The following is a 27,412-nucleotide window of genomic DNA, read 5'->3' as shown; positions in this document are numbered from 1 at the left end:
TCTATCCCTATATATATTTCCTTTTAATATGAGACCAGAAACAGTGTATTTCACCAAGAAAAACAGTTATAACAATTTTGTTATGGATTAATAATGCTTTGGGAAATGTATAATTCTGCCTATTCCTGACTTTGACATTATAGTCAGCTTTTCCAGTAATTCTTTTACAACCCTATTAGAATCCTAATACTGTTTGGGGCTGGGTTTTTCAATGACAACTAAATAACCCAAGCTCTTTTTCTAAGAGTGATTATTCTATTTGGGTATTAACCTTTGGTGATAGCTTGGTTTATTGGAAACTTGTTCTGGCATGCTTACACAATCTATTTTTCTGCTTAAATTGAAAAATCAATGAGAATATTTTTTTAGTTTACTTAGAGTTGAACTCCAATTTACGATGGTTTTTCTAATTAACATTTAAAAAAAATGAACTAGGGGCTTCCCTGATAGCTCATTGGTAAAGAATCGGCCTGCAATGCAGGAGACCCTGGTTGGATTCCTGGGTTGGGAGGATCTGCTGGAGAAGGGATAGGCTACCTATCCCAGTATTCTTGTGCTTCCCTTTTGGCTCAACTGGTATAGAATCTGCCTGCAATATGGGAGACTTGGGTATGATCCCTGGGTTGGGAAGAAGAAAAAGGCTACCTCCTCCAGTGTTCTGGCCTACAGAATTCCATGGACTGTATAGTCCATGGGGTTGCCAAGAGTTGGACACAATGGAACAACTTTCACTTCACTTCAAAATGAACTAGTCACCAAATAATCTTTCCCAGCCTTTCAGAATTATCATTAGCTGTATAAATTCAGTTCAGTTCAGTCGCTCAGTCATGTCCGACTCTTTGCAACCCCATGAATCGCAGCACGCCAGGCCTCCCTGTCCATTACCAACTCCTGGAGTTTACTCAGACTCGGGTCCATCATCAGTGATGCCATCCAGCCATCTCATCCTCTGTCATCCCCTTCTCCTCCTGCCCCCAATCCCTCCCAGCATCAGAGTTTTTCCAATGAGTCAACTCTTCGCATGAGGTGGCCAAAGTACTGGAGTTTCAGCTTTAGCATCATTCCCTCCAAAGAAATCCCAAGGCTGATCTCCTTCAGAATGGACTGGTATAAATTGCACCACAATTGAATTTCCTTCTTTCATTTAGGTTCTTTTTATCGTTAGCACCTCTATACCCCCATCACTAAAGAAGAGAGGTCTTGCAATTGAAGTTTAGAACAAAGCCCAGCATCTTTACCAGCTTGTGTGGGAAAACTTTTTTCTCTGGCTACCTTCCTGCTTGGATTAGGGTTCTTCTTATATGCCAGGTCATGAACAAAAAGGGTCCATAGCTTTTATTGGGAAGTTTAATTAATTGAGAATGACTGGAATTTTCTGGCTTGCCTGTTGAGTGAACTTTTATTCTGGGCTACATCCTGACTATAATTCACCAGAATCTGTCTAGTCAAAGCTATGGTTTTTCCAGTAGTCACGTATGGATGTGAGAGCTGGACTATAATGAAAGCTGAGTGCCAAAGAATTGATACTTTTGAACTGTGGTGTTGGAGAAGACTCTTGAGAGTCCCTTGGACAACAAGGAGATCCAACCAGTCCATCCTACAGGAAATCAGTCCTGAATATTCATTGGAAGGACTGATGCTGAAGCTGAAGCTCCAATACTTTGGCCACCTGATGCGAAGAACTGATTCGTTAGAAAAGACCCTGATGCTGGGGAAGATTGAAGGCAAGAGGAGAAGGGTAAGACAGAGGGTGAGATGGTTGGATGGCATCACCAACTCGATGGATGTGAGTTTGAGCAGGCTCCGGGAGTTGGTGATGGACAGGGAATCCTGGCGTGCTGTAGTCCATGGGGTTGCAAAGAGTTGGACATGACTGAGTGACTGAACTGAACTGAAGAATAAAAGAGTATGGCAATTCAATAATGGTCCCAGATACATTATTTTCTAATTCATTCTATGATGGTCTATTGAAAAAGTTTATTTTGTTAAAAATTCAGTTGTTTATTTCTTATTTTCTAACACAAAGATAGGTCAAGATAGAATCTTGGTAAATCTCTAAGAAAGATTAGTCAAGACATGGCCAGGATGCTGTAGAAGTGTAAGAGAACACAATCTTAGAGGTTATGTCTTAACATATTTATTTCTATTTTGTTGACTCTTTCTATATTCCATCCAACATGTTTTTTGTTGCTTGAATCATGTAGTAGCTGTCCAAGGTGACCTGTTTTCTTGTGATAGATAAAAACAGGAATTTATAAAGCAGTTCCTAGAGTTGATTTTACAAGAATAATGAGAGAATCCTTTTAGAAGCATTTTCAGCTTTGATCAGTTTAATTTTCATATATGTTACTTTCCTGTAAAAAAAAAATGGTGTATTACATGTTTGTGCGCATGAATCTGTGTGGGCTAAACTTGAGTAGGTATGTGTATATATGTGCACATGTGTGAATGTAAATAGCTGGAACAAACTAAATCCAGGCAAGGAAGGGGGTGCATTTAGGCCGTGTAGGCAGGTCTCTAAGGTGTCTTTTAACAACTTCCTTTGGAATATCCTTTCCTTTTTTAAAAGAGCTACCTTCTGAACTCACAAATTTCTCAGGGCAGGACATGGATAAGCAGAGAAAACCATCTTACACAACATTATCTCTTTAGGCCTCAAATGATGAAAACCAGCGATAAGGAAAAAAGTTTACTGGTGGGTTTTAAATGATGCCAGATACATAAACTGCTCACATATTTTAGGAGAATGATTTATTTTGAACTAATTCTTTAAGAAGCTTCTTCAAATAAACAAATTCAAAGGACTGAATAACAGACTCTGGAAAGCAGACTTATACTGCTCTGCATTATTTTGGTATATTAAAAATATTGAGATACTTAAATTTTTTAGTGAACAGTAACAATTTAATGACAATTTAATGACATTTTGTGAATATGAAAGCAACAATTTAATGACATTTTGTGAATGTATGTATAAGAGGAGGGCTTTATGGCAAAATAGTGAGATCTAATTAATCACCACCAAACAAAAATTCTTCCCTGATCCACATAGTGAAAGATCTGGTCTCCAGGTTGGACAATGAGTGGGAGCCCCGAGTTGTTTCCTATTTTAGATTGTGTTCCACTGTCCACTCAAGGGAGTAGGATTAGATTATCTGCAGCACACAGCTGTTTAGAGTACAAAACTTATTTCACTACAGTCCCTAGAGCTTTTGAGATTTTATATGCACAAAGGAAGTTGTGGTTTCCACCATGATTCTCACTGTAGCTGCTGCTAAGTCACTTCAGTCATGTCCGACTCTGTGTGACCCCATAGACGGCAGCCCACCAGGCTCCCCTGTCCCTGGGGTTCTCCAGGCAAGAACACTAGAGTGGGTTGCCATTTCCTTCTCCAATGCATGAAAGTGAAGTCGCTCAGTCATGTCCGACTCTTAGCGACCCCATGGACTGCAGCCTACCAGGCTCCTCCGTCCATGGGATTTTCCAGGCAAGAGCATTGGAGTGGGATGCCATCGCCTTCTCCGCCACTTTAGCTGGGCACACATAAAGCAAAACACACAGCTTTCATGGTTGTCTCTAGTTTTGTTGTCTCCTTCACACTCCTAATTCATGTACAGTTAAGTACAAGCTAGCTATTAGCTCCCAGGGTCCCCTCAGTATTCTGCATTCTCTCTTCCTGGGACTCTCAGATCTATGGATTTCTTTCTCACTTCTCTAGAAATTCAGTTCTTCCTACCTTGGGACCAGATCATAAGTGTGCTTCTTTAAGTCACCTATAACCAACTAAGTGACTTTCCTGGGTTCTACCCTTTAGCATTTTAACAGGATAGATTTTAAAAGAATGGTTTCATTCCTAGCCACAGCAATCAGACAAAAAAAATAAATAAAAGGTATCTAAATTGGAATACAAGAGGTAAAACTATTTGCAGGTAACTTGATACTCTATACAGAGAACCTTAAAGACTCCACCAAACACTTTTAGAACTAAATAAATGAATTCAGCAAGACAGGCAGGATGAAAGATTAATATACATAAATCTGCTGCATTTCTTTATACTAACAATGAAATACCAGAAAGAGAAAGTAAAAAAAAGAATAATATCCCATTTAAAATCACATAAAAATACTTGCCAAAGCAATTCTGGGGAAAAATAAAGCTGGAGGCATAACCCTTCCACAGTTCAGGTGAAACTGCAAAGTTATAGTAATCAAAATAGCATGGTATTGGTACAAAAACAGACACATGGATCAATGGAACAGAATAGAGAGCCCAGAAATAACCCACACACCTACAGTCAATTAATCTATGACAAAGGAGGCAAGAATATACAATGGAGAAAAAGACAGCCTCTTCAACAAGTAGTGTTGGGAAAGCTGTACAGTTACATGTAAATCAATGAAACTAGAACACTCTCTCACACTATATACAAAAATAAATTCAAAATGGTTTAAAGACCTAAACACAAGACATGACACCATAAAAGTCTTAGAACATAGGCAAAATATTCTCTGACATAAATTGCAGCAATATTTTCTTAGATCATGCTCCCAAAGCAATAGAAATAAAATAAAAAATAAACAGAGCCAAGCAAACTTAAAACCTTTTGCACAGCAAAGGAAACCATTATCAAATGAAAGGTAACCTACAGAATGGGAGAAAATTTTTGCAAATGATCAAAAGGCAAGGGGTTAGTATCCAAAATATGCAAACAGCTTATATAGCTCAATATTAAAAAAAAATTAAAAAATGGGCAGAAGACCTAAACAGACAGTTCTCCAAAGACATACAGATGGCCAACAAGCACATGAAAAAATGCTCAACATCACTAATTATTCAGTTCAGTTCAGTCACTGTCATGTCTGACTCTGCGACCCCATGAATTGCTGCAGCACACCAGGTCTCCCTGTCCATCATCAACTCCAAGAGTTCACACAAATTCATGTCCATCGAGTCGGTGATGCCATCCAGCCATCTCATCCTCTGTCATCCCCTTCTCCTCCTGCCCCCAACCCTCCCAGCATCAGAGTCTTTTCCAATGAGTCAACTCTTCACATGGGGTGAAATTGGGGTAGCCAAAGTGTTGGAGTTTCAGCTTTAGCATCAGTCCTTCCAATGAACATCCAGGACTGATCTCCTTTAGGATAGACTGGTTGGACCTCCTTGCAGTCCAAGGGACTCTCAAGAGTCTTCTCCAACACCACAGTTCAAAAGCATCAATTCTTCGGTGCTCAGCTTTCTTCACTGTCCGACTCTCACCTCCATACCTGACCACTGGAAAAACCATAGCCTTGACTAGATGGACCATTGTTGGCAAAGTAATGTCACTGCTTTTTAATATGAAATCTAGGTTGGTCATGGAGAAGGCAATGGCACCCCACTCCAGTACTTTTGCCTGGAAAATACCATGAGCAGAGGAGCCTGGTAGGCTGCAGTCCATGGGGTCGCTAAGAGTCTGATACGACTGAGCGACTTCACTTTCCCTTTTCACTTTCATGCATTGGAGAAGGAAATGGCAACCCACTCCAGTGTTCTTGCCTGGAGAATCCCAGGGACAGCGGAGCCTGGTGGGCTGCCGTCTATTGGGGTCGCACAGAGTTGGACTGAAGTGATTTAGCAGCTTAGCAGCAGCAGGTGGTCATAACTTTCCTTCCAAGGAGCAACCAAGTCTTTTAATTTCATGGCTGCAATCACCATCTGCAGTGATTTTGGAGCCCCCAAAAAACAAGTCTGACACTGTTTCTACTGTTTCCCCATCTATTTCCCATGAAGTGATTGGACCAGATGCGAGTGTAATGCAAATCAAAATCACAATGAGTTATTACCTTATATCAGTCAGAATGGCTATCATCAAAAAGTTTACAGATTGTAAAATGCTTGAGAGAGTGTTAAGAAAATTGAACTCTCTTACACTATTGGTGGGAATGTAAACTGGTACAATCACTATGGAAAACAACATGGAAGTTCCTTTAAAAAACTAAAAATAGAGCTACCATATGATCCAGCAATCCCACTCCTGGGCATATATCCAGAAAAGAAGAAAACTAATTTGAAAAGATATATGCACTCCAATGTTTATAGCAGCACAATTTATGATAACCAGTATATGGAAACAGCTGAAGTCACATCAACAGACAATTGGTTTAAGAAGATGTAGTATGCCAAAGAAAGTTCAAACTACCATACAGTTGTGCTCATTTCACGTGTTAGTAAGATTATGCTCAAAATTCTTCAAGCCAGGCTTCAGGAGTATGTGAACCAAGAACTTCCAGATGTACAAGTTGGGTTTAGAAAAGGCAGATCAAATTGCCAACATTCACTGGATCAGAGAGAAAGAAAGGGAATTCCAGAAGAACATCTACTTCTGCTTCATTGACTACACAATGGAAATCAGAACATACTTATGGAGTCACAATAAACTATGGAAAATTCTTAAAGAAATGAGAATATGAGACCATCGTACATGCCTCCCGAGAAACCTGTATACAGGTCAAGAAGCAAAAGTTAGAATCAGACATGGAACAATGGACTGGTTCCAAATTGGGAAAGGAGTATGTCAAGGCTGTATATTGTCACCCTGCTTATTTAACTTCTATGCAGAGTACATCATGCAAAATGCCGGGCTGGATGAATGACAAGCTGGACTTCAGATTGCCAGAGGAAATATCAACAACCTCAAATATGCAGATAATATCATTCTAATGGCAGAAAGTGAAGAGGAACTAAAGAGCCTCTTGATGAGGGTGAAAGAGAAGAGTGAAAAAAGCTGGCTTGAAAGTTGACATTCAAAAAACTAAGATCATGCCATCTGGTCCCATCACTTCATGGCAAATAGAAGAGGAAAAAGTGGAAGCAGTAACAGATTTTATTTTCTTGGGTTCCAAAATCATTGCAGACAGTGGCTTCAGCCATTAAATTAAAAGATGCTTGGTCCTTGGAAGAAAAGCTATGATGAACCTAGACAGCGTATTAAAAAGCAGAGACAACACTTTGCTAACAAAGGTCTGTATAGTCAAAACTATGGTTTTTCCAGTAGTCAGGTACAGATGTGAGAGTTGGACCATAAAGAAGGCTGAGTGCCAAAGAATTGATGCTTTTGAACTGTGGTGCTGGAGAAGATTCTTGAGAGTCCCTTGGACAGCAAGGATATCAAACCAGTCAATCCTAAATTCATTAGAAGGACTGCTGCTGAAGCTGAAGCTCCAATACTTTGGGTACCTGATACGAAGAGCTGACTCTTCGGGAAAAATCCCGATGCTGGGAAAGATTGAAGGCAACAGGAGAAGCGGGTGGTAGAGGATGAGATTGTTAGATAGCACCACCAACCCTATGGACATGAGTTTGAGCAAACTCCAGGTGATAGTGAAGAACAGAGGAGCCAGGTACACTGACGTCCATGAGGTCACTAAGAGCTGGACACAACTTAGCAACTGAACAACAACAACAACCATACACACACACAAACACACACACACACACACATACATATATACAATGGAATATGTCATAAAAAAATAAAATATGTCATTTGCAGCAACAGATGGACCTAGAGATTATCATACTAAGTGAAGCAGTAAAAGACAAATGTTTTATGGTATCACTTACATGTGGAATCTAAAAAATAATACAAATGAATCTATATACAAAACAGAAAAAGATTCACAGACATAGAAAACAAACTTATGGTTACCTAAGGAGAAATGGAGGGGGAGAAGGGATAAATTAGAAGTATGGGATTGACATATACAAACTACTATACATAAAATAGATAAGCAACAAGGATTTACTGTATAGCACAGGGAACTATGTGCTTCCCAGGTGGCTCAGTGGTAAAGAATCTGACTGTCAATGCAGAAGACACAAGAGACTTGTGTCAATTCTTGGGTCGGGAAGATCCCCTGGAGAAGGAAATGGCAAGCCACTCCAGTATTCTTGATTGGAAAAGTCCATAGGCAGAGGAGCCTGGCAGGCTATTCTTGGGGTCGCAAAGAGTTGGACATGACTGAAGGACTGGGCATACATGCACAGAGAACTATATTCAGTATCTTATAATAACTGATAATGGAAATCTAAAAAATACAACTGAATCAGTTTGTTGTACTCTTAAAATTAACACAATATTGTAAGTCAATTATATTTCAATTTTTTAAAATTACATAACCAAAAAACAACAACAAAAAACCTACAGATGGTTTGTGGCTTGCAGTCAAGGGACAGGACCAAAAGAGATTGCTCTGATCCCTTCTTCCTTTTTTGCTCTTATTTTACAGAGTTTTATCCAGTGCCCTGATTTCCGCCACAATATTGGAGAGCTTACATAAACATTTTTCCAGCCTTGTGATTATTTCACTTCAAATGCCATAAATATTAACATTTCCCTGAGCCAACTGTATTTTCATTATTCACCATTATATTTCTGATGAAGGGTATAGCTGATACAGAGATGCAATCACCGGTTAAATGGCTTGTCAGAAAGTTAAAAGAATTATAGTGTTTCTTATTATTACTTTTGCTTTAGGAATAACAGCAACTTATTTATTTGCCAATGTTTTTTAAAAACCTAACAATCCATAATATAAAGAATAAATTTCATAGTTTCTTCTTTCAAATGTCTTAAGCGTAAGACAGGTACTAGATATCTAAGACCTCCATTGTTAATAAAAAGTTTGATACATACAGAGTTGGGAAATATAATTTATACATATATGGTATACATAATAGCTCATTTTCAAGGATGATTTTAGAACTCAAGTAAACTTAAAGCATGAATTCTCTAATGATTAAAATACATTCATTTATTCAAAAACACACACACACATACACAAACACAAAACATTTGCTTAGTGCCATTTTAATAATAAGTAAAATGGGACATAATTTAGGAAGATACTGAGACAGAGCTGGAGGACCACACTAGTATTTTGTTGGGGAGAGTTACTGAGGATGGAACCAGTCATAAATGTTTGCTCTGCAGTGCTTCAGCATCATGGGTACTGTCTAATTTTGTATTCCTCCACATACCATTACCCCTAACCTTGTTAGCATTCCTATCAGCAGCACCCTGCTTCTGGGGGAGTCTCCTGGGAAACTGCTCTTGAGTAGGAGGAACATGGACACAAAGCTGTTTTTCCCTTGTTCTGGCTTGTCTACATGATGCTTACTTCCCTCGCTGTTTGGATCTTAATTTCCTCTTCAGAACTCTCAACTTCCCCTCATTATTCTCTTCTAAATACTCCATTCCAGGAAGGAACCAGACTTTTGTTCTTCACCATACATCTGGGAACATGTTCTTTTTTTCTGTCCAAATGTGGATTTTAGTAAATTGTAAGGATACCTGTATCACATATTGATTTTGCTACTACTTCTGGCAATTCATTATGTACTTCTCGTGATGTCCCGTGAGTTATTTTCCAGAGTTATATTTTGTTTCTTTTATTGTTATTTGATAATTCATGGGTTGATGATGGCAAATTCCCAAAGGACAACGTCCACTCCTACTTTGATTCTACCAAAGTGCCTTAACAACAAAAAGTGATTCTTAAAATTTGATGGAATTACTGAACATTAACTGAATGATTTTGCATTCTGTTTGATCAATTTCACTCGTGATATTGCTTGGTTACCCTTGATTAGTATAAACATTCAATTATTTTAAAGGTAGTTCAAGTTTTAGAATTGAGTTAGCCAAATATCTTAAGTTTTTAAGTTTATTTAGTACACATTTATATAACATTAATTCACACTCTGTCCCTCCTTTTAATCTGTGGTTATGCAAAATTGATAGCAATAAGCTATCCATGCTGCTGCCAATATCCTGGCACTCAGCCTTCCTTTTATGTCATTCCTTAGCTTCATCTTTATTAAATGTTTACAGATCATTTAGGTTCAAGCTACAAGTCTGCAATTGTGGCTAAATGCTTACAATGAGAGCTGTTTTCTTCTGCCAATATTTGAATGCAGTTTTCTTGGTCAGTTTTATTTTTGAGTGTGCAATTTGCAGTTACCTCCTGGAAAAAGAAGCATGCTAATGAACTTCAGATGTGGCACAGATTACTTATTTGTACATTCGTGCAAAATCAAACACATTTGGGACAAATTTTGTTTACTCTTTGGTTTCAGAGAACAGAATTGTGCCAATAATTCAACAAGTGCACAGGCAGTCTTTACCAATGGGGCTATTTGTTGATTTCAGAGACTCTAGTTTGACATTTTCTTCTGGAGAAAGAGATAATGAATATCCAGTGCATACTCCTGAAGTTACCCAGACTTGCAATTCTACTATAATCTGCTTCTTTTTGCTTCTATGGGGTGAGGAAAATTCATTCTGCAGATTAAGTGTTAACTAGTTTTAAGAATCTTGTCTTTGATGGGAAGTAAATCTTTGATAAAGTTTTAATTGAACAGAAGATACTCATATGAATAGTATTCTAATATTTGATGATATTCACAGAATCTAAAGGGGATGTCAGCCATGTATCTGGTATTGAAAGGATCTCCTATCAGTTTGGTAAATAAAGCATACTTTTAAGGCCAAAATCAGAATCAACATCTTCCTCTATTGCAACTCTACATGAATTGAACCACCACACAACGTTTGTGCCTTGAGTGTAAGGGGGATGTCTTTAGAAGGTATGGATATCACTTAGTACCAATCATTACCACAGGCAAAACATAACTGTGAGTTTCACCTACTGACAATTTAAGGGCATTTATAGTATTTCACAGGGCTTCCCAGATGCAGTGGTAAAGAATCTGCCTGCCAATGATGTGTATTTGACCCCAGGTTGGGAAGATCCCCTGGAGTAGGACATGGCAACCCACTCCAGTATTCTTGCCTGGAGAAGTCCATGGACAGAGGAGCCTGGTGGGCTACAGTCGTTGGGGTCCCAAAGAGTCGGACACGACTGAGTGACTGAGCACAGGACAGCAGTGTGGCATTGCACACTTGCAGAAGCCTTCACACTTGCAGGCTCCACAGACAGGCCAAACACCTCTGGTTTCTTGTGAAGATGTCCTCTTTCCTCTAGATTGCACATATATGCTCTTGGTTCAGGAATACAGTCCTAACCAGGACTCATGGTCAATCATGTTTGGGGATGAGGGCACTGGTGATGGCAATAAGAATGGTGAGAGAAATAGACACATTATTCTGTCCCATAAGCAGAAAGCATTTTTGATGTTTTCTCTTCATTACTTCCCATATCCCACATAAAGTATTCTGACCCCACCCTTTGATTTTTACAACTGAATGCAACTTCCTGAGATTAAAATTATGTTAGACCATTGGTTCTCATACTTGAGTAGCGATCAAACTCATAGGATTGTTAAGACATAGATTGCTCAGCCCCATCCTTAGAGTTTCCAATTCAATAGTTCTGATGGGGTCCATGATTTTGCATTTCTAATAAGTTACTGGATGATGCTAATGTTTCTGGTCTGGAAACCACATTTAGAAAGTCACTGAGTTAAATAGTTATATAACTTATTCTTTTGTGACGGAGAAGGCCACTCCAGCACTCTTGCCTGGAAAATCCCATGGACGGAGGAGCCTGGTGGGCCACAGTCCATGGGGTCGCTAAAAGTCGGACACAACTGAGCGACTACACTTTCACTTTTCACTTTCATGCATTGGAGAAGGAAATGGCAAACCACTCCAGTGTCCTTGCCTGGAGAATCCCAGGGACGGGGGAGCCTCGTGGGCTGCCGTCTATGGGTCGCACAGAGTCGGACACGACTGAAGCGACTTAGCAGCAGCAGCAGTCTTTTGTGGCAGAAGTGTGATCATATCAATATCTTCCATCCTTCTACCTCAAGTAACTATCATTCAATTTTTATGAAGGAATTTTCTGACTATACATGAATCACAAAGATGTACATATTATTTACAAATGTGTATTAAAATATGTCTTAAATTAACTGAAATTTGATGACTATAGTGTTTGGAGATATAAATCATGAAACAATGCTAGATTTTTCAGGAAGAAATCAATGCAATTATATGGCATCAGCTTATTTAAAAAGTAATTAAGTTTTCCCTATAAACTCAACTTCTATGCATTTACATGGCCTTAGAGAATTTTAAGATACTCAAAGATAATTAACACCTAAACACAATAAACTATTAGTAGGTGAAATACCCATTTTACATTCTGCTTGAAATATTTCTTTTCTGTTAATATAATAATTTACTCAATTATAGTCTTCTTTTTGCAAAATATCTATTTTCTGAGATCAAAGCTCTTTGCTGGGCTGTATAATTATATATAACAAAAATTAGGCACTTCTTCACAAAACTAAGCGGAGCAACCAGAGACCCTAATGACAGTAGTGATGAACGAAAGGCTAGTATTTGAAAGTTGCTTGGTAATGACAATGCCAAGTATGCTAAGCTACTTGATTACACTGTAATTTATAAATCCTCCTTTGGATATGACATCATTTAAGTTTCAAATGAAAGAAGCCAACAAGAGATGTCCCTAACATCTGAGAATCTCTATGTGTTAGTTCAAATTTCTCTTTTTTAAAGTAGTTGTATAGATAATAACTTTTTTCCTTTTCAAAACAGTACTTTAGTTATGTTTATAAAGAAACGTGCAGAAGATAACATATGGTCTCCAAGAGTGTGGAGCTTTTTAACCCTAAGTATAATTTTTTAATTCCTTTAGGCTTTACAAAAGGCAGTATATTTCTCTTTTTAGCTTTTTAGTTGCTCCTGCATCATAGGTAATAATAACAGAAATCAAATAAAATCATTGAAAATACAGCTAAAATTGAAAAAAGAAATTTGGCAAACAAAAGTTTGTAGTTTAAGTATGGTTTTTAATTTAGCTGAGTGAAAATTTTTCCCAGTGGAAATGAGGAAAGATGAACTAACTATGGTATGACATATATCCAAGTATGTAGGTGCTAATGTCTAGGTATCCTATACATGCAATCTAGAACAATGTGGAAATTGACAAATGGGCAGAATCCTGACAACTGCAAAGAAAGGCTCTGTCCAGGTACATAAAGATCAATGAAATATTGTTTTTCAAAGTTTAAAACAAATTGAAAACACAGTCTTACTGGACAAACAATGCCTTAACCTGAAAAAGTGGCTTTAACACTGAAACTTTCCCACTGTTGGCTGTGGTGTGCAGAACATTTGTTTATTGGGGGTTTGCTGAGGTGCTCAACAATTCCATTTCTCCAGGACTGAGGCATTTCCAGGGAAGTGGGACATTTAGTTTTCAGATCAGGACAGTCTTGGGTAGACACAGATGGTTGGAAACCTTAGGATATGTTTTCACATCTTTCAGTTATACCTTATATAATACAAGCCAGGAATTGCACTCTGGATTTGACTCCACAATCAGCTTTATTAGACATTTTATCAAGTTCATTTTCTAATGGCATGGTTTCTTAAGCAAGTAAGTAATGATACTTGCAAACCCTGCCTGAGTTTAGTAATGATTTAATTACTAGCCATTCAAAATATTCTACATGTAATTTTTGAAAGTTCAATTAAGTGGACAAATTCCTTTCAATTGGGCAACTGATTCTCTTATTTCTCTTATTTTTTCCCCTACAAGAATGGGGCTCTTAGAACGTTATATATGGTAAAAAAAATTCTTTCTCAACTTGAACTAGTGTTTTCTAACTCCATATCCTTTGAAGATTACAATAGTGACTATGCACTGAAGATCCAACTTCCTTTAGGAACAGATGAATATCTGTTATCTTTGAAGTGGATGATATTTCATGGAAAAATAATTAATTTCTAAAGCTTAATTTTTACATGACTCCAGGCATGTGACACTGAAATGATCTTCATGAAATTTGATAGCTGCCAACATTCAGAAAACTAAGATCATGGCATCTGGTCCCATCACTTCATGGGAAATAGATGGGGAAACAGTGGAAACAGTGTCAGACTTTATTTTTGGGGCTCCAAAATCACTGCAGATGGTGACTGCAGCTGTGAAATTAAAAGACGCCTACTCCTTGGTAGAAAAGTTATGACCCACCTAGATACCATATTCAAAAGCAGAGACATTACTTTGCCAACAAAGGTTTGTCTAGTCAAGGCTATGGTTTTTCCAGTGGTCATGTATGGATGTGAGAGTTGGACGGTGAAAGCTGAGCGCAGAAGAATTGATGCTTTTTAACTGTGGTGTTGGAGAAGACTCTTGAGAGCTCCTTGGACTGCAAGGATGTCCAACCAGTCCATCCTAAAGATCAGTCCTGGGTGTTCATTGGAAGAACTAATGCTAAAGTTGAAACTCCAATACTTTGGCCACCCCATGCGAAGAGTTGACTCATTGGAAAAGACCTTGATGTTGGGAGGGATTGGAGGCAGGAGGAAAAGAGGACAACAGAGGATGAGATGGCTGGATGGTATCACCGACTCGATGGACATGAGTTTGTGCGAACTCTTGGAGTTGGTGCTGGACAGGGAGGCCTGGTGTGCTGCGATTCATGGGGCCGCAAAGAGTTGGACACGACTGAGCAACTAAACTTAACTGAAAGATGCCACCTGTCATTTGAAATTCTCAGTGTGAATGACTTCCCCAGTATCATGCTCATTTGGTAAAAATTACCTGGAAAAAAATGCTTACTGTGAATTGATAATTGGATGTTATGTTTTAAACCCCTTGGTTTTGCATAAAATTGAAAAAAACCTGGACAAATAGATGAATAAAGGGTAAAAAATCATGTTTTGACTAAATGTTAAAACATGGAAAGCTGGTTAAAAATATATTTACAAAATAGAATACATTTCTTTATTTACTTTTTTATTTTTGGCCACACTACCCATGGCATGAGGTATCTTAGTTTCTTGACCAGGGATTGAACTCTTGTCCCTCTGCATTGGAAATGCAGAGTCTTAACTGGACCACCAGGGAAGTCCCTAATATAGAAATATTTTAAACTATCTAGTGGTATTTAAATTATTAAGTGCCAACAGTGATTGATAATACTGCATGCAAAGGCACAATTAACTAACATTGAAATACAGTTCAGATTTCAGTCATTACATTAAAAATGTCCTCAGCTTTAAGTTATATAATGATAAACTGTACCTGTTGAAAAATATATATGGAAAAAAGAAATAATTTTATGACAAAAATATGACTCATCTTAGGCATTCATTTATTCTGATCCAGCAATCATGGTAAATGTGTTTGGATTACTAGTCATAAGTATGCAACATTTAAAAGGAGAATGGAGATCTTTATTAAAACAGAAAGTTCCTCAAACTCTACAATGATGTCAGTAATATAGGTTCTTGGAGCACATTATTGTTTTAAGCAGAAGTCCCTACACTTTCACATTGGTTATAAAACATTATTTTGTGCTGCTGGCCTGGAATGAGAATGTCATACATCTGTAGGCAATTAGAAGAAGCTGGACTGCATGTTTGATCAGCTCAATAATAAATGGGCACAAGTGTGACTCGACTTATGTTAGTCAGATTCCCTAGACAGATTATCCTGTTGTTATCATATGAAATAACCCCCTTTTATCAAAAATTTAGTAAATCCACATTTATGGGCACTTTGCAAAAGTGTGTGATGGGAAAAAATCCAACTTAAGCCTTAAGTCATCCAAAAAAACTTTTAACCCTGCTTTTAATGATACAGACCCCCAATCTCAAATTGTAGAAATCGGTTGACTTATGCAAAACAGTTTGGGTTGGAAATGCCTCATGTGCACACAATCAATGAATATGTATTTAGCATCTATCATAAGCATTTAAGAGTTTTAGCTTATGACTGAAAAAGAAATTCCCAAAGAAGAAAAGACCTTACTTTGTAAGGTAGTCTAAATCTTTGTTTAAGAAAGATTAAATAGGATTTCATTTTTATTATTCACTTTTTATTATACAGTTTTTACTGTAACCAATGCATGTTGTAAATCCTGAATATGTTTTATTCTAGAACTTCATTCGATTCTAGGCATTCTTCTTGCTTTTAACCACAACTGTCAATGATGGATCATAAACTACTTTGTAGTTTCTGATAAATGAATTTACCTGCTTTTTTCCCCTCCTAAGTACCATTCAAACATATGTCCAAAGTATAAAAAAATAATTCAATTTGTAAAAGTCAATACTTTAGAACTTTCACCAAACCTTTTCAGTTTCAGGAAAAATACCACCAAACCTTCCAATATAATTATATATTTAAATAACACAATTAAAAGTTGCTATCTTAAATAAATTCAAGGTATTTTTAAACCAATATTCACTCAAATACACACACTATACAAATATAAATATATATTTATTTGTAAATATATATTTATTTATATATATAAATAACCTCAGAGGTTATCTCTTTGACATAATCCTTAAATTAAATATCTGAATATCAAGCAGATGCTGAATTGGAATTCTGACTCATGACAGTAACACAAAACAGATGCTAATAAGATAGGCACTCTGAAAAGTGACACCATCACAGCATGGCTTAGCTCTTGATGTGGGATACTGAAAATTTGAATGCAAAATATAAAATAATAAAAGTCAGAGCCTGATAGGTTTCCTTACTTCATCTATAAACCATTTAAAATCTACTATATTTTTATACAGAAGATAAAACTCAATGCTCGTGAATAAGGGGCAGCGTCCTAGAAGACCAAAAGATGCTTCTTTCACTTAATACAGCAGGTAGGTGACCCCAGTTGAACCCTTCTGTGTTGAGGGAGGAAGGTGCTCTCTTCTTCACTTATGTAAGTAGAAGGTAAGAACTCCTGGGCCCTTCCTATTGGCCAGTGTGTACCAGGCACTTATGGTGTATATGGGGTATACCCAGCCAGCACCTGACAGTGAAAAAGTAGTCCAAAGCTTCTATGGCCATATTAGGCAGATTTAAAAGGGTTTGCTAAGTAGGCAAAGAGGAAGAAAATCCCTTAGCACAGTCCAGTTAGTTCATATGCTACACGTCTTCAAAGCCCAAGATTCTTATCAGTTTGCTAGCATGAGTCTACCGGATGTGTATTCTTTGTGAGAATAAACAGAAAAACCCAGGCAGATGGTGCCATGGTGCAAGTGATATAAGCAAAATGTGCTCAAATGAGAGCTTAAGAATAGATATAAGTGTGAGTGGGGGAAGATTCCTTCAAAGGTAATGACAGGCAGAAGTCCCATTTCTTTATTCCTCAGTGAGGAAAACAAGACACTGGCAAGTTCAATTAAGAGACCTTAAAGGGGGGCATTTGTGGAGTAGCTTGACAGCACAATTTCAAATTCCAAATGAGTAATTTGACTGCTCCTTTTGACAGCTGTGACTCTAACCCCATCTGTCTGGGTTTGAAGGCTGGCTCTGCACTCACCACCTGTGTGACCCCTGGTTCTTAAACTTGGCTGCACACTGGAACCACTTGGGGAGCTTAAAAAAAATACTGATTCCTGGAACCCATCCCCAGAGAGTGTTATTTAATTGGGCTAGGGTGTGGTTTGGACATGGAGAAGTTTTAAAGGCTCCCAAGTGACTCTAAATATGTGCCGCTAAGGTTGAGAACCATTGGTGACCTCTCTGAGACACAGTTTCCTCATTTGTAAAATGATGATGACACAGGCAGCAACTACCTTTTATGATTTTTGTGATGATTGAATATGATAATGCAGGCAAAGCACTTAGCACAAAGAATGGCAAGGGGAAAGCTCTCAATAAATGAGAGCTGTTGTCTTTCTCACCACAAGGTGCACTTGGGCAAGAACTTTTTCATTAGCATAGAAAGTCATGCTTACCTTGGCACACGTTATGCTCACTCTGCTCATAGCCTGTTGCACACTGGATCCGGTGAGAAGGGTTGGCGGGAATGCGCTGAGGGTCAGCTGGGTTCCGCCGGGTGACAAAGTTATTTCGGCCAGTCTGCACTTCAACAGCAGCACTGGCAACAACACCACCCCCAGGCACCACTCCACTGGCAGCGATGCCAGTGGCTGCCACACCCCCAGTGCCTGTACTAGAGGTCGCGGCTGCATTTGCAGCTGCACCCACACCTTCGGCTGCTGGTGTTTCTTGCTGAGGTTGCTCATTGTTGACAATAATCTGGGCTGTTTTAGGAAGGCAGAGGTATCCTCCATAGTGGTTGACACATTTCATTCCACCTTTGCAAGCGTCTTGGACAATGTCACATTCATCAATATCTGTGGTGAGTAATAAAATAAGTCAGGAATCTTCTTACAGGGGAAACCAAACATGTAAACACATGCTTACACCTTTTGGGTATAATACAGGTGGGGCATGAAGGACATACTAGATGGAGACGGAGAGCTATGGTCAGATGGGACGTTTTTGAAGCTGGCTCACCTTTGCACTGCTGTCTTACAGGATCCCACTCATATCCATCTGTGCATTGCTGTGAAGAGGGGCCAGGAGACAGTTAATTGAGTATCCACTCTCTAAAAAGTCACTCTAAAAGCTTCATATTTATGACAACAGTCTTGGTACTAGAGTCCCACATAGATGATGAGATAGTTAGTTTAACATTCTGTAGCTTTTTAAAAAAGACGCATCTGTGCACTGAACTGCTTCAGGGATCCCTTCTCAATCACCACCTGTCTCAGCTCTTTTGTTGCATTTCCATTGGATCCAGTTGCCCATAACCATCTTGGAATTCCTTTCTGTCTTGATACGAATACTCTGTAATCTCTCTGGTTTTTTTTTTTTTTTGCTTTACTTGACCCTTCTTCCACATTATAAATTTTACCAAAAAAAAAAAAAATCCAACTGAGTTCTTTTATTCAGCCCTTGACTATTCCCCCTCTCTCTAAATCCTCTTAGAACACTCCAGCACCTGACTTTCCTTATCATTCCTATTCAGTTAAGTCCTGATCCGTCTTCTCATACCATGGCCTGCCTCCCAGCTTCAGTTTCTAAAGGTCCTCTCTAGTTCACTCACTGACAGAACCATCTGTCAAGTACCCTTTCACACCAGGCACCATCCTAGTCTCTGGGAAAGCAAAGACGATTAAGATCTTGTTCCCATTCTCAGGCAGCTCACAGGCCTGAAGAGGAGACAGACAGGTAGATTATCTGAAGCAAGGTGTCAGGTGTCGTGAGACAAGTTCACCTGTGGAAGGAGTGATGGACTCTGCTCAGGACTGTGGATAGGCATGACAAGGTGGAAAGGAGGGCTTTGTGGGCAAAGCTACAAGTGAGTTGGATTTTTTTCCAGGGAGATGTGGTAAGTCTAGGATGAGGGACCACATAAGCAAAGGTGCAAAGCTGGAAGGAGCTACCAGTAGTCCTGGGTGGATGGAGTGAGGTAAGAGAGGTAGGCAGGGCCAAACCTGGGAAGCCTTTCTTTGGAAAGGCAAGTGGGAACTGAATTTGACCTTGAAGGTCAGTGAATCTCAAGCTTTATTATGCTTAAGAAAGTCTGGTGCTTGTTAAAATGAGATTCCTGGGACCAACCAAAGGCTCTGACTCTGTAGGTCAGGTAGGGGGCATGGAATCTGAATGCCTAACAAGCATCTCAGGTGATTCTGATACAAGTTATCTATGGGCTACTTCTTGAGACATGCTGGTCTAACTGATGAGGCCTCCGAAGAATTCTTAAGCTCAAGAAAACATCTGATCACATGCAGATTTGAGGAAGAGGTTTCAGGAAGGGTTAAGCAAAAGTAGAGTAAACAAACAAATAAACTTAAATTCTTCCATAAGAGCCAAGAGTTGCTTGGCAAACAACAGATGCTTGGCAAATAAATAGCTGAATGGAGACAGAGATGAGTTTAGATATTTTACTGACTTCCGAGACTTAATAAGGTGAAAACTAAACTCATTTTATCTCCCAAACTAATGCTTCTACTTTTACCAACACTGTCCAAGGGACTATACCACATTTCTCAGGAACCAGGATAACAATTTTGACATCAACTTTTCCATTATTTTCCTTCAAGCTCTGCTGTTATTGAGTCCATTTTTATATCTCCCATGTTGGTGTAAGCCTTCCTGACCTCATGAGAAGGCAAATCTCCTTAGCTGGTCTCCATATCACTGCATTCAGCACACAAGCCTCTATGATAACCTTTCTTTGCTCTCTTGGTTACACTGCTCCTCCATCTAAGAGCTCACAGGGGCCTGTGGACCCCTCATCTTCCACTATTACCATCTTTAGGTTCTCCACACCACCCAGCCCCTTGTCACCTCCTGATCTTGACTTGGCTATGTTCCCTTCTAGTCTTTGATTATGCTACCTTTTCTGATTCAGGTGACTCTTCAGCCTTTCTAGAATAATCCAAAGTCCTCAGTTCCTTCAAGAAGTAGCAGCAAGTTCTAACTCCTTCAATAAGCCAGTTGCTTACTGAAGGCAGCATGCACTAAGTCGCTTCAGTTACATCCAAACCTTTGCAACCCTGTGGGTGGTAGCCCACCAGGCTCCTCTGTCCATGGGGTTCTCCAGGTAAGAATAATAGAGTGGGTTGCCAGTATGAACATTAATCACCTCTCTGCTTTTGTATTTCTTTAGCAACATGTATAAGCTGCATAATACTTTGTACTTTTCAACAGTACTTTTCTCAAAGTAAATTCCTCAAGGTTAAGGTCTGAAATTTTTTAGTAAACAAATAAGCTTGAATTGTTTTGACAGTGATGAGAATTGCTTTTGCACAGGGCAGGTACATGACGAATACATAACTGAATGGATCCTATCTTTAATATGAAAGGAGAATATGAGGCTGTCTTGTGGATATGATCCCATCCTTCTGAAAAGTATGATTCAAGCCAGGTAGAATGGTAGTTCACTTGATAAATTTGTATGCTAAATAGAGGAGACTTGCAGTTTGTTTTAGGGTTTCAGTTCCAGGACATTCAATATGGATCATATTAAACAAGCCTAGACTGAATTTAGTTTCACCACTTATTGGCTGTGTAGTCCTTAATTTAGATACCTCTCTAATCTTTAGTTCTACTGTTAGTAGAAGTAAGAGCATGCCACTTAGCTCATATTTTGCTATGAGGATGAAAAGAGATAGTGACTCCATAGGGAGTTACTAAAAAAATAGTTACATCTTGTCCTTTAACCATGAACTAATAGCCATATACAGTTTAAAAGAGAATAGATTTAATCTTGGCACAGAAAGGGTGCCATATCTGAGAAACCTGGTACACTACTGGTGAACCCTAGTTAGCGGTCTTAAAACTACAGTGTCTAAACCACAGGGAACTTTCTCTGCTGAAGATGAGTAAGGTTTAGGTGATTAGCAAAGGGAAGGGAGTACAAGATAAGGAATTGTAAAAAGCAATAAAATCTATTATTACATGAATATAAAAGGGGGTAGCTAATTTAATTTTAACTCCCTAAGAAGGTAGTAAGTTTAGCTCGAAGAACAAAACAATTTCATCTGAAGATAAACAACACATGTATTCATTTCTCTTGCTTTATTTATCTTCAGCAGAGGAAGCAACTACATTTACCATTAAGTTAACAAAATATTTATACTAAACCCCATTTGATTTATAGTTAATCTGGACAACAAGGAACATTTGCCAGATGAATACTCACATTCTAGGGATAATACTGTATCAAAAAAGTGAGATAATATTTATTATCAGTAATTAACATTAGCTCACTTTTAAGAGTTTTATTTTCAAAAATTTTCAACATTCTTTTGAGTAAGATTACTTAATTTTAAGTTGGGAGCAAGTAGAAACATATGGTTTTCATATTCTGATCCAGGACAAATGTCATTTGCCTCACAACACTGATTAAAGACTAGAAAACACAAAACAGAGGTGCAAACAAACTCAACAGAAGTGAGGCAAGCACTGCTCTCTGTTCTCACCATCCATTCTGGGCAGTGGTGGGGAGGGGTGGTTAGATGATGATATTTTCAATACTTTATTCAATGTTGGTTGTACTCATACAATTAGCTAATTAATAACAATTACTTGGAAATATCAGATATGCTAATCAGAAAATACAAAACCAAATTTCACACAATGCATTTTACCAAATACTGCATCCTGGTAACACATGTCTGAGTGGCATTTATATGAGCTATCAGTTAGATTGTAAGTGAATAACAGCCTTTATAAAGTCGAGAAAATCCACTTACATGAGAACATAAGTCACATGCACAAATGAGGTGATGGGCTTTTATGATATTTAACATTCCTATTTGAGTCTTACTCCTTGAGTTCTGGTTTTATCTGCATATATATTGTAATTCATGTTTTCCAATTACTTATACTCATTAATATGCTGAATGTTTCATAAACATGTAGCTTACTTTGATTTTTGTTTTAAAGGAGTTTCCCTTTTTGGCCTTGCATAAATCCTTACATTTTGGTCCCTATCTCAAATGGCGATCTAAGTGAACTTTTGAAAGGACGGGCTATTTACAACGTATCTTAAACGTGAACCTTGCTAATGCTGGTTTAATTTATTACCCTCCACAGAGAATAGCCCACATAGACTGGCAGGACTGGATAAAGTCTCCCTTGTGCCACAGAATCCCACTGAACCGCAGTTGTCTCAAATTCCATCACCCCTTACCGTGTATGTGATGGTTTCTTCAGTGTCCTGTGACATGACCAACGCCAGAGTCAGCATAGTTAGGAAAAGGGCTTTCAACATCGTGAATCTCAAATAAAACACAGTACAAACCGATGCTTAGCAGCTGGAGCGGAGGAAAATAAAACTTCAGCTGTAAAGTAACGAGCAAGGTAGAGAAGGTGGAGAAGGCTGAGGCTCTGTCATACACAACTTCTAATCTACTTCTCATCTCCCCACCCCCTCCTCAACTTTCCCTTGGCCAAACGGGACACCAAAGGCTGAAGACGGCTGCAGAATTACATTTCGATTTACATTGTCCGGCTACGATGAACATACACAAAAGCTGTAAGATACGCAATTTACACTGCACCTAACAATAGGCTCGAGAAAGGGGGTGAAAGAGAAAGAATACAGGGTAATTAATTTCAAAGGTGACGGTGCATTTTTTTTTCGAGGGTGGAAGTGGGGCAGCAAATCTCATATTCCTTTGAACGTTAAGGCTTTCCCTATAAGCTCACCTCTAGCTAGTTAAGTTCCTAGCAAAGTTCAGTAGAAAAACTTGTGAACCAATATCAATTATCTTGGCTTCAAACTTTTTTTTTTTTTTAAACAAAATACCACAGCGAAACTCCGGAGCAATCTCCTCCCATAGTAAAATACCTGCCCTTCAGAACTTCTCACATTCCCCAGCGCAAACTCTCCAAGTGGCAGTTCCACGCGTTCTCTGTGAGCAGCTTTGTTTAAAAGCCCCAGGTGGTGTAGAGGAGCAGCCCAAGCGTCTAGTTCCCTCGCGCCTTACGGGTGTCTCGGTCCCCAAAATGCTACCTTCAGGATCCGGTCTGTCTAAGGCCAGAACTGGGGAACCACACCGCAGCCCGAAGTACCAGTTTCAGGGCGGCCGGCCAGGCGTCCTCAGGGAGGCGAGGTCCCCTTTCTTAACTATATTAACAGGCGGCTGTCTCTGGGGAGCTGCTCGGTGCTCCAGCTTCTAACCAGTTCCGGTGGAATCCAGGTGCAGCTTAAATCTCACACACTGGCCCCCTGAAACTTTTAAAACTTCGTTTTCAGGCAAAGCCTTGTCGGTTGATTGTCGGCACGCACACACATGCCCATCCAAACAGATGTCACCTAGTGCTCGCACATCCTGACAGATCGCATTCCGAGACCTCACACCTCCACCTCCCTCTCTGCCTGAGAGATCCTGCACTGTGTGGGGGCAGTTCTCAGGTCCACTGCACCCCTCAAGTCACCCCACTTACTCCTCGGCGCGCGGCCCCGCGGGCACTGGGTGCGCTGGTGTGACCCCCGCTCTGGGGCTCCTACCTGCGCGGCCGCGCGGCGCTCCGGGCCCGGGCAGCGAGGGGAGAGCGCAGGGGAGGGCAGCCCCGTGGGTCTGAACTGGCGAGGTCTGGCAGCGGCCGCGGCAGGAGGAGGAGGAGAAAAGGAGGAAAAGGGGAGGGCGAAGGGGGGCGGAGGAGAGAGCTGAGGGAGGCGCAAGGGCTGAGCTGAGCGCAGCAAACCCGGAGGGAGGGCGCGCTGCGCAGCTGGGTCTGCGCCCCTTCCTCCGAGGGCGCTTGCCCGCCCCTCCCAACCCCTCACCCTTAGTTCCCAGACGCGCCGGAACTCTAGGCAGAAGATGGCACGTTTGGCATGTGATGTTTGGGATTTGAATAGGCCTTGGTGATGCTCCAGCCTCCCAGGCAATTTCTCGTGCCCCGCGGAGTGGAAAACTGCTCTCCTAGAGAGCTTGCGAGCGTCCTGAGAAATTACTTAAACACACACACACACACACACACACACACACACACACACACACACACACACACACGCACACACAATAAGTGAATCCTAGGAGAGTAAATTAACCCCATTTATAGGACTAGTTCTTTTGCCTTATCTTTAAGATATTTTTTGGGGGGGAGGGGATAGGGGAGTGTCTGCTGCTGCTGCTGCTAAGTCGCTTCATTCGTGTCTGTGCGACCCCACAGACGGCAGCCCACCAGCCTCCGCCGTCCCTGGGATTCTCCAGGCAAGAACACTGGAGTGGGTTGCCATTTCCTTCTCCAGGGGAGTGTCTACTTCCTCAAATATAGAAAAAGAGCATTCATAATGTTGTAGCCATGAGTTCTGGGAAACAAACTCACTCAGAAGGACAATGCAGATAGTGGAGTGCAGTTTATTACACTGGGGGGCCCAAGGCAGAGTCTCCTCTTAGCCAAGGACCCTGACCAGTTTTTCTGAAAACCTTATATGCCCTAAGTGCTACTGCTACTGCTGCTAAGTCACTTCAGTCGTGTCCGACTCTGTGTGACCCCACAGACGGCAGCCCACCAGGCTCCCCCATCCCTGGGATTCTCCAGGCAAGAACCCTGGAGTGGGTTGCCATTTCCTTCTCCAATGCATGAAAGTGAAAATTGAAAGGGAAGTCACTCAGTCCTATCCGACTCTTAGCCACCCCATGGACTTCAGCCTACCGGGCTCCTCTGTCCATGGGATTTTCCAGGCAAGAGTACTGGAGTGGGGTGCCCAACCCACCTCCCCAAGTTCCCTGAAACTAGTCTGAACAAAGGAAAAGAAAGATACAATCAAAGGTAACCCGTGATTCATATGCCTTAAGCCTAGGTAGTTAACAATGGACAATTATCAATAGGCCTGTGGTCATACCCCAATAAGCATAATAGAAGTTATGATTCTATTTGGTTACACAGATAATTAGGGTATTCTTTTAGGCAACAGAGAGTCTAGGTACGAGCCCTGGGGCTCCTCCATCCAGGGGCCCTGGTTTTCCAGTTGGTATATTGTTTCCATAGATACTGGGCATTTAGCTCAAAGTCCACAGTCTGGCCCAAGATGGAGTCCTGCTTTCAAGATGGAGCCTGTTCTGTCTGTTTCCTCCTTCAATTCAACAAATATTTGTGACTTACTGTGTGCGAGGTGTTGGGAATAGGCCAAGTAGAACTCACACAAAATTGTGAGGTTGCGTTGTTTTTTGACTCTCAACCACACCCCTCACCCCTTTATCATCTACTGCTTTTCTTCTCTCCACTGGTTCATTTATGGGAGTCCCCAACATTGGTCATTCAAAGTTGGATATTTCACTCTCACCTTTCATACTAATGGTGGCATTTCAGGAATTTGGAGAGAAAAAAAAAATTTTTTTTCTGGCTTCTTCAAGTCATACCACACAGATTGTGGTTATCTTTGAAAGCTCCAACTCTAAAGTCAGATTAATAGTTTGCCTCCAAGGCAGTTATGACTTCTGAAGAAAATAGTTTCATGAATAAGACAATATGCAAGCTGAAGTTGTTGACTCAGCACCCCCTCAGCAGGGACAGAGGCTCCGCCCAATAGCTCCTTCTCCTTCCCTGCAGACCAAAGGGCAGCTAATGATAGGGAATGCAAGAGAGAGAGAGAGGCTGCCAGGGGGGAAGCCTCTGTCCTTATCTCTGGGGTATGTAGTAGGTTGCCAACCTTGCTAGTTTGGTTGCAAGTCCCACAACAGTGGACAAGATCAGAGGAGCTTCACCACTCTGATGCTTCACCACAGTTATTTTAGTGTATGGGGTTTTGGTAATAGTATTGAAGATTTTGGTGCCAGAATTTCAATGTTTGTTTCCCCAGTCGTTCAGTTCAGTTCAGTTCAGGCGCTCAGTCATGTCCGACCCATTAGTGACCTCCAAACTTTAGTAAATTGTATCTTTGCTTTTGTACAGTAAGAAGATCTGTCTAGGCATTTTCTTCTACTTTTTGAGTTCTTTTTACCTATCTTCAGCCCTTTCCCCAGGAAAAAAGGGGGTTAAAACTCCCAAATTTCTATCTCCAGCCAGGAATTGTTCCTGTACATCCAACTCCTGACCAGCTATCTTCATTTGTGCACCTAATGGACATTTCAAACTGAACAGTCTGCTGACTTTCACCCTTCTTCCCAACCTTCTCTGCCTACCTGCTTCACCATCTCAATGAACAGCAATTTCATCTTTCCATTTGCTTAGATCCAAGATCACAGAGTCATCCTTGGTTTCTCTTTTTTTCTTACACACCCTGCAGTCAGTCCTTCAGAAAACTCTATTGGCTCCATCTTTAAGCTGTATCCAGAACTGAACAACTTCTCATAACTTCTTTCATGACCATGCCACCACCATCTTCCACACAAATTATTTTAGCCTCCTTATCTTTCTCCTTACTTATACCCTCACTTCTCTGCAGCCATTTCTCAGCAGAAGTTCATGTAAATGGAATTCTAGAACATGTACATTTTTGCATCTGGCTTCCTTCACTCAGCATACTTTTGAGATGCATCCTTGCTGTTAGGTATATCAGAAGTTCACTCCTTTTTAATAAATGAGTATTGTTCCACTGTGTGGATATACCCTGGTTTGTTTATCTGTTCACCTGTTGATGGGTATTTGGATTGTTTGTGGATAAAGCCATCATGGACATTTAATGTAGAAATTTTTGTGTGGACATATGTTTTCCCTTCATTTAGATAAATACTTAGGAGTGGAATCTCTGGGTCATTTGGTATAGGTATGTTTAACTTTATAAGAAAGTGCCGAAGTATTTCCCAAAGTAGCCATACCACTTTGCATTCCTACCAGCAGTATGTGAAACTTTGTGATATTGTGAGCAACTTATAATGTTAGCCATTGTATGGCAGGTGTGTAAGTGGCAGCTCATTGTGGTTTTATATTATGTTTCTCTGATATCTAATGATACTGAACTTTTTTATATGCTCATTATCCATCATTATGTCTTCTTTTGTGAAGAGCCCATTCAAATCTTTAATTTATTTCTTTATTTTTGTTTTTTTGTCTTATTAGTAGTAAGAGCTTTTTTAAAAATACAAGTTCTCCCTGCAAGTTCTTTGTCTGATTTTTGAATGTTTTCTCCCAGTCTTTGTTTTGCTTTTTCATTCTCTTAATGCTG

At 39.9% G+C, this 27,412-nt stretch overlaps 1 protein-coding gene across 3 annotated transcripts in view; it reads right to left on the bottom strand.

Annotated features, from left to right (window-relative positions):
• Positions 1-23,891, bottom strand: part of EFEMP1 (EGF containing fibulin extracellular matrix protein 1) — a 70,121-nt gene extending 46,230 nt beyond the window's left edge. For all 3 annotated transcript variants that reach the window (XM_068975530.1, XM_068975539.1, XM_068975546.1), the window contains exons 1-4: positions 23,810-23,891; positions 22,487-22,574; positions 18,298-18,346; positions 17,733-18,134 (exon numbers count right to left, since the gene is read on the bottom strand). In XM_068975530.1, coding sequence (XP_068831631.1) covers positions 17,733-18,134; positions 18,298-18,346; positions 22,487-22,567 — 532 coding nt within the window. In that variant the 5' untranslated portion in view covers positions 22,568-22,574; positions 23,810-23,891. The remainder of the gene's footprint in view (positions 1-17,732; positions 18,135-18,297; positions 18,347-22,486; positions 22,575-23,809) is intronic.
• Between the last annotated feature and the right edge of the window lie 3,521 nt (positions 23,892-27,412).

Source organism: Capricornis sumatraensis, chromosome 1, assembly GCF_032405125.1.
Source record: "Capricornis sumatraensis isolate serow.1 chromosome 1, serow.2, whole genome shotgun sequence".
Taxonomy (NCBI): domain Eukaryota; kingdom Metazoa; phylum Chordata; class Mammalia; order Artiodactyla; family Bovidae; genus Capricornis; species Capricornis sumatraensis.
The sequence above is the reverse complement of the archived record's forward strand: the minus strand, read 5'-3'. Positions and strand labels throughout refer to the sequence as shown.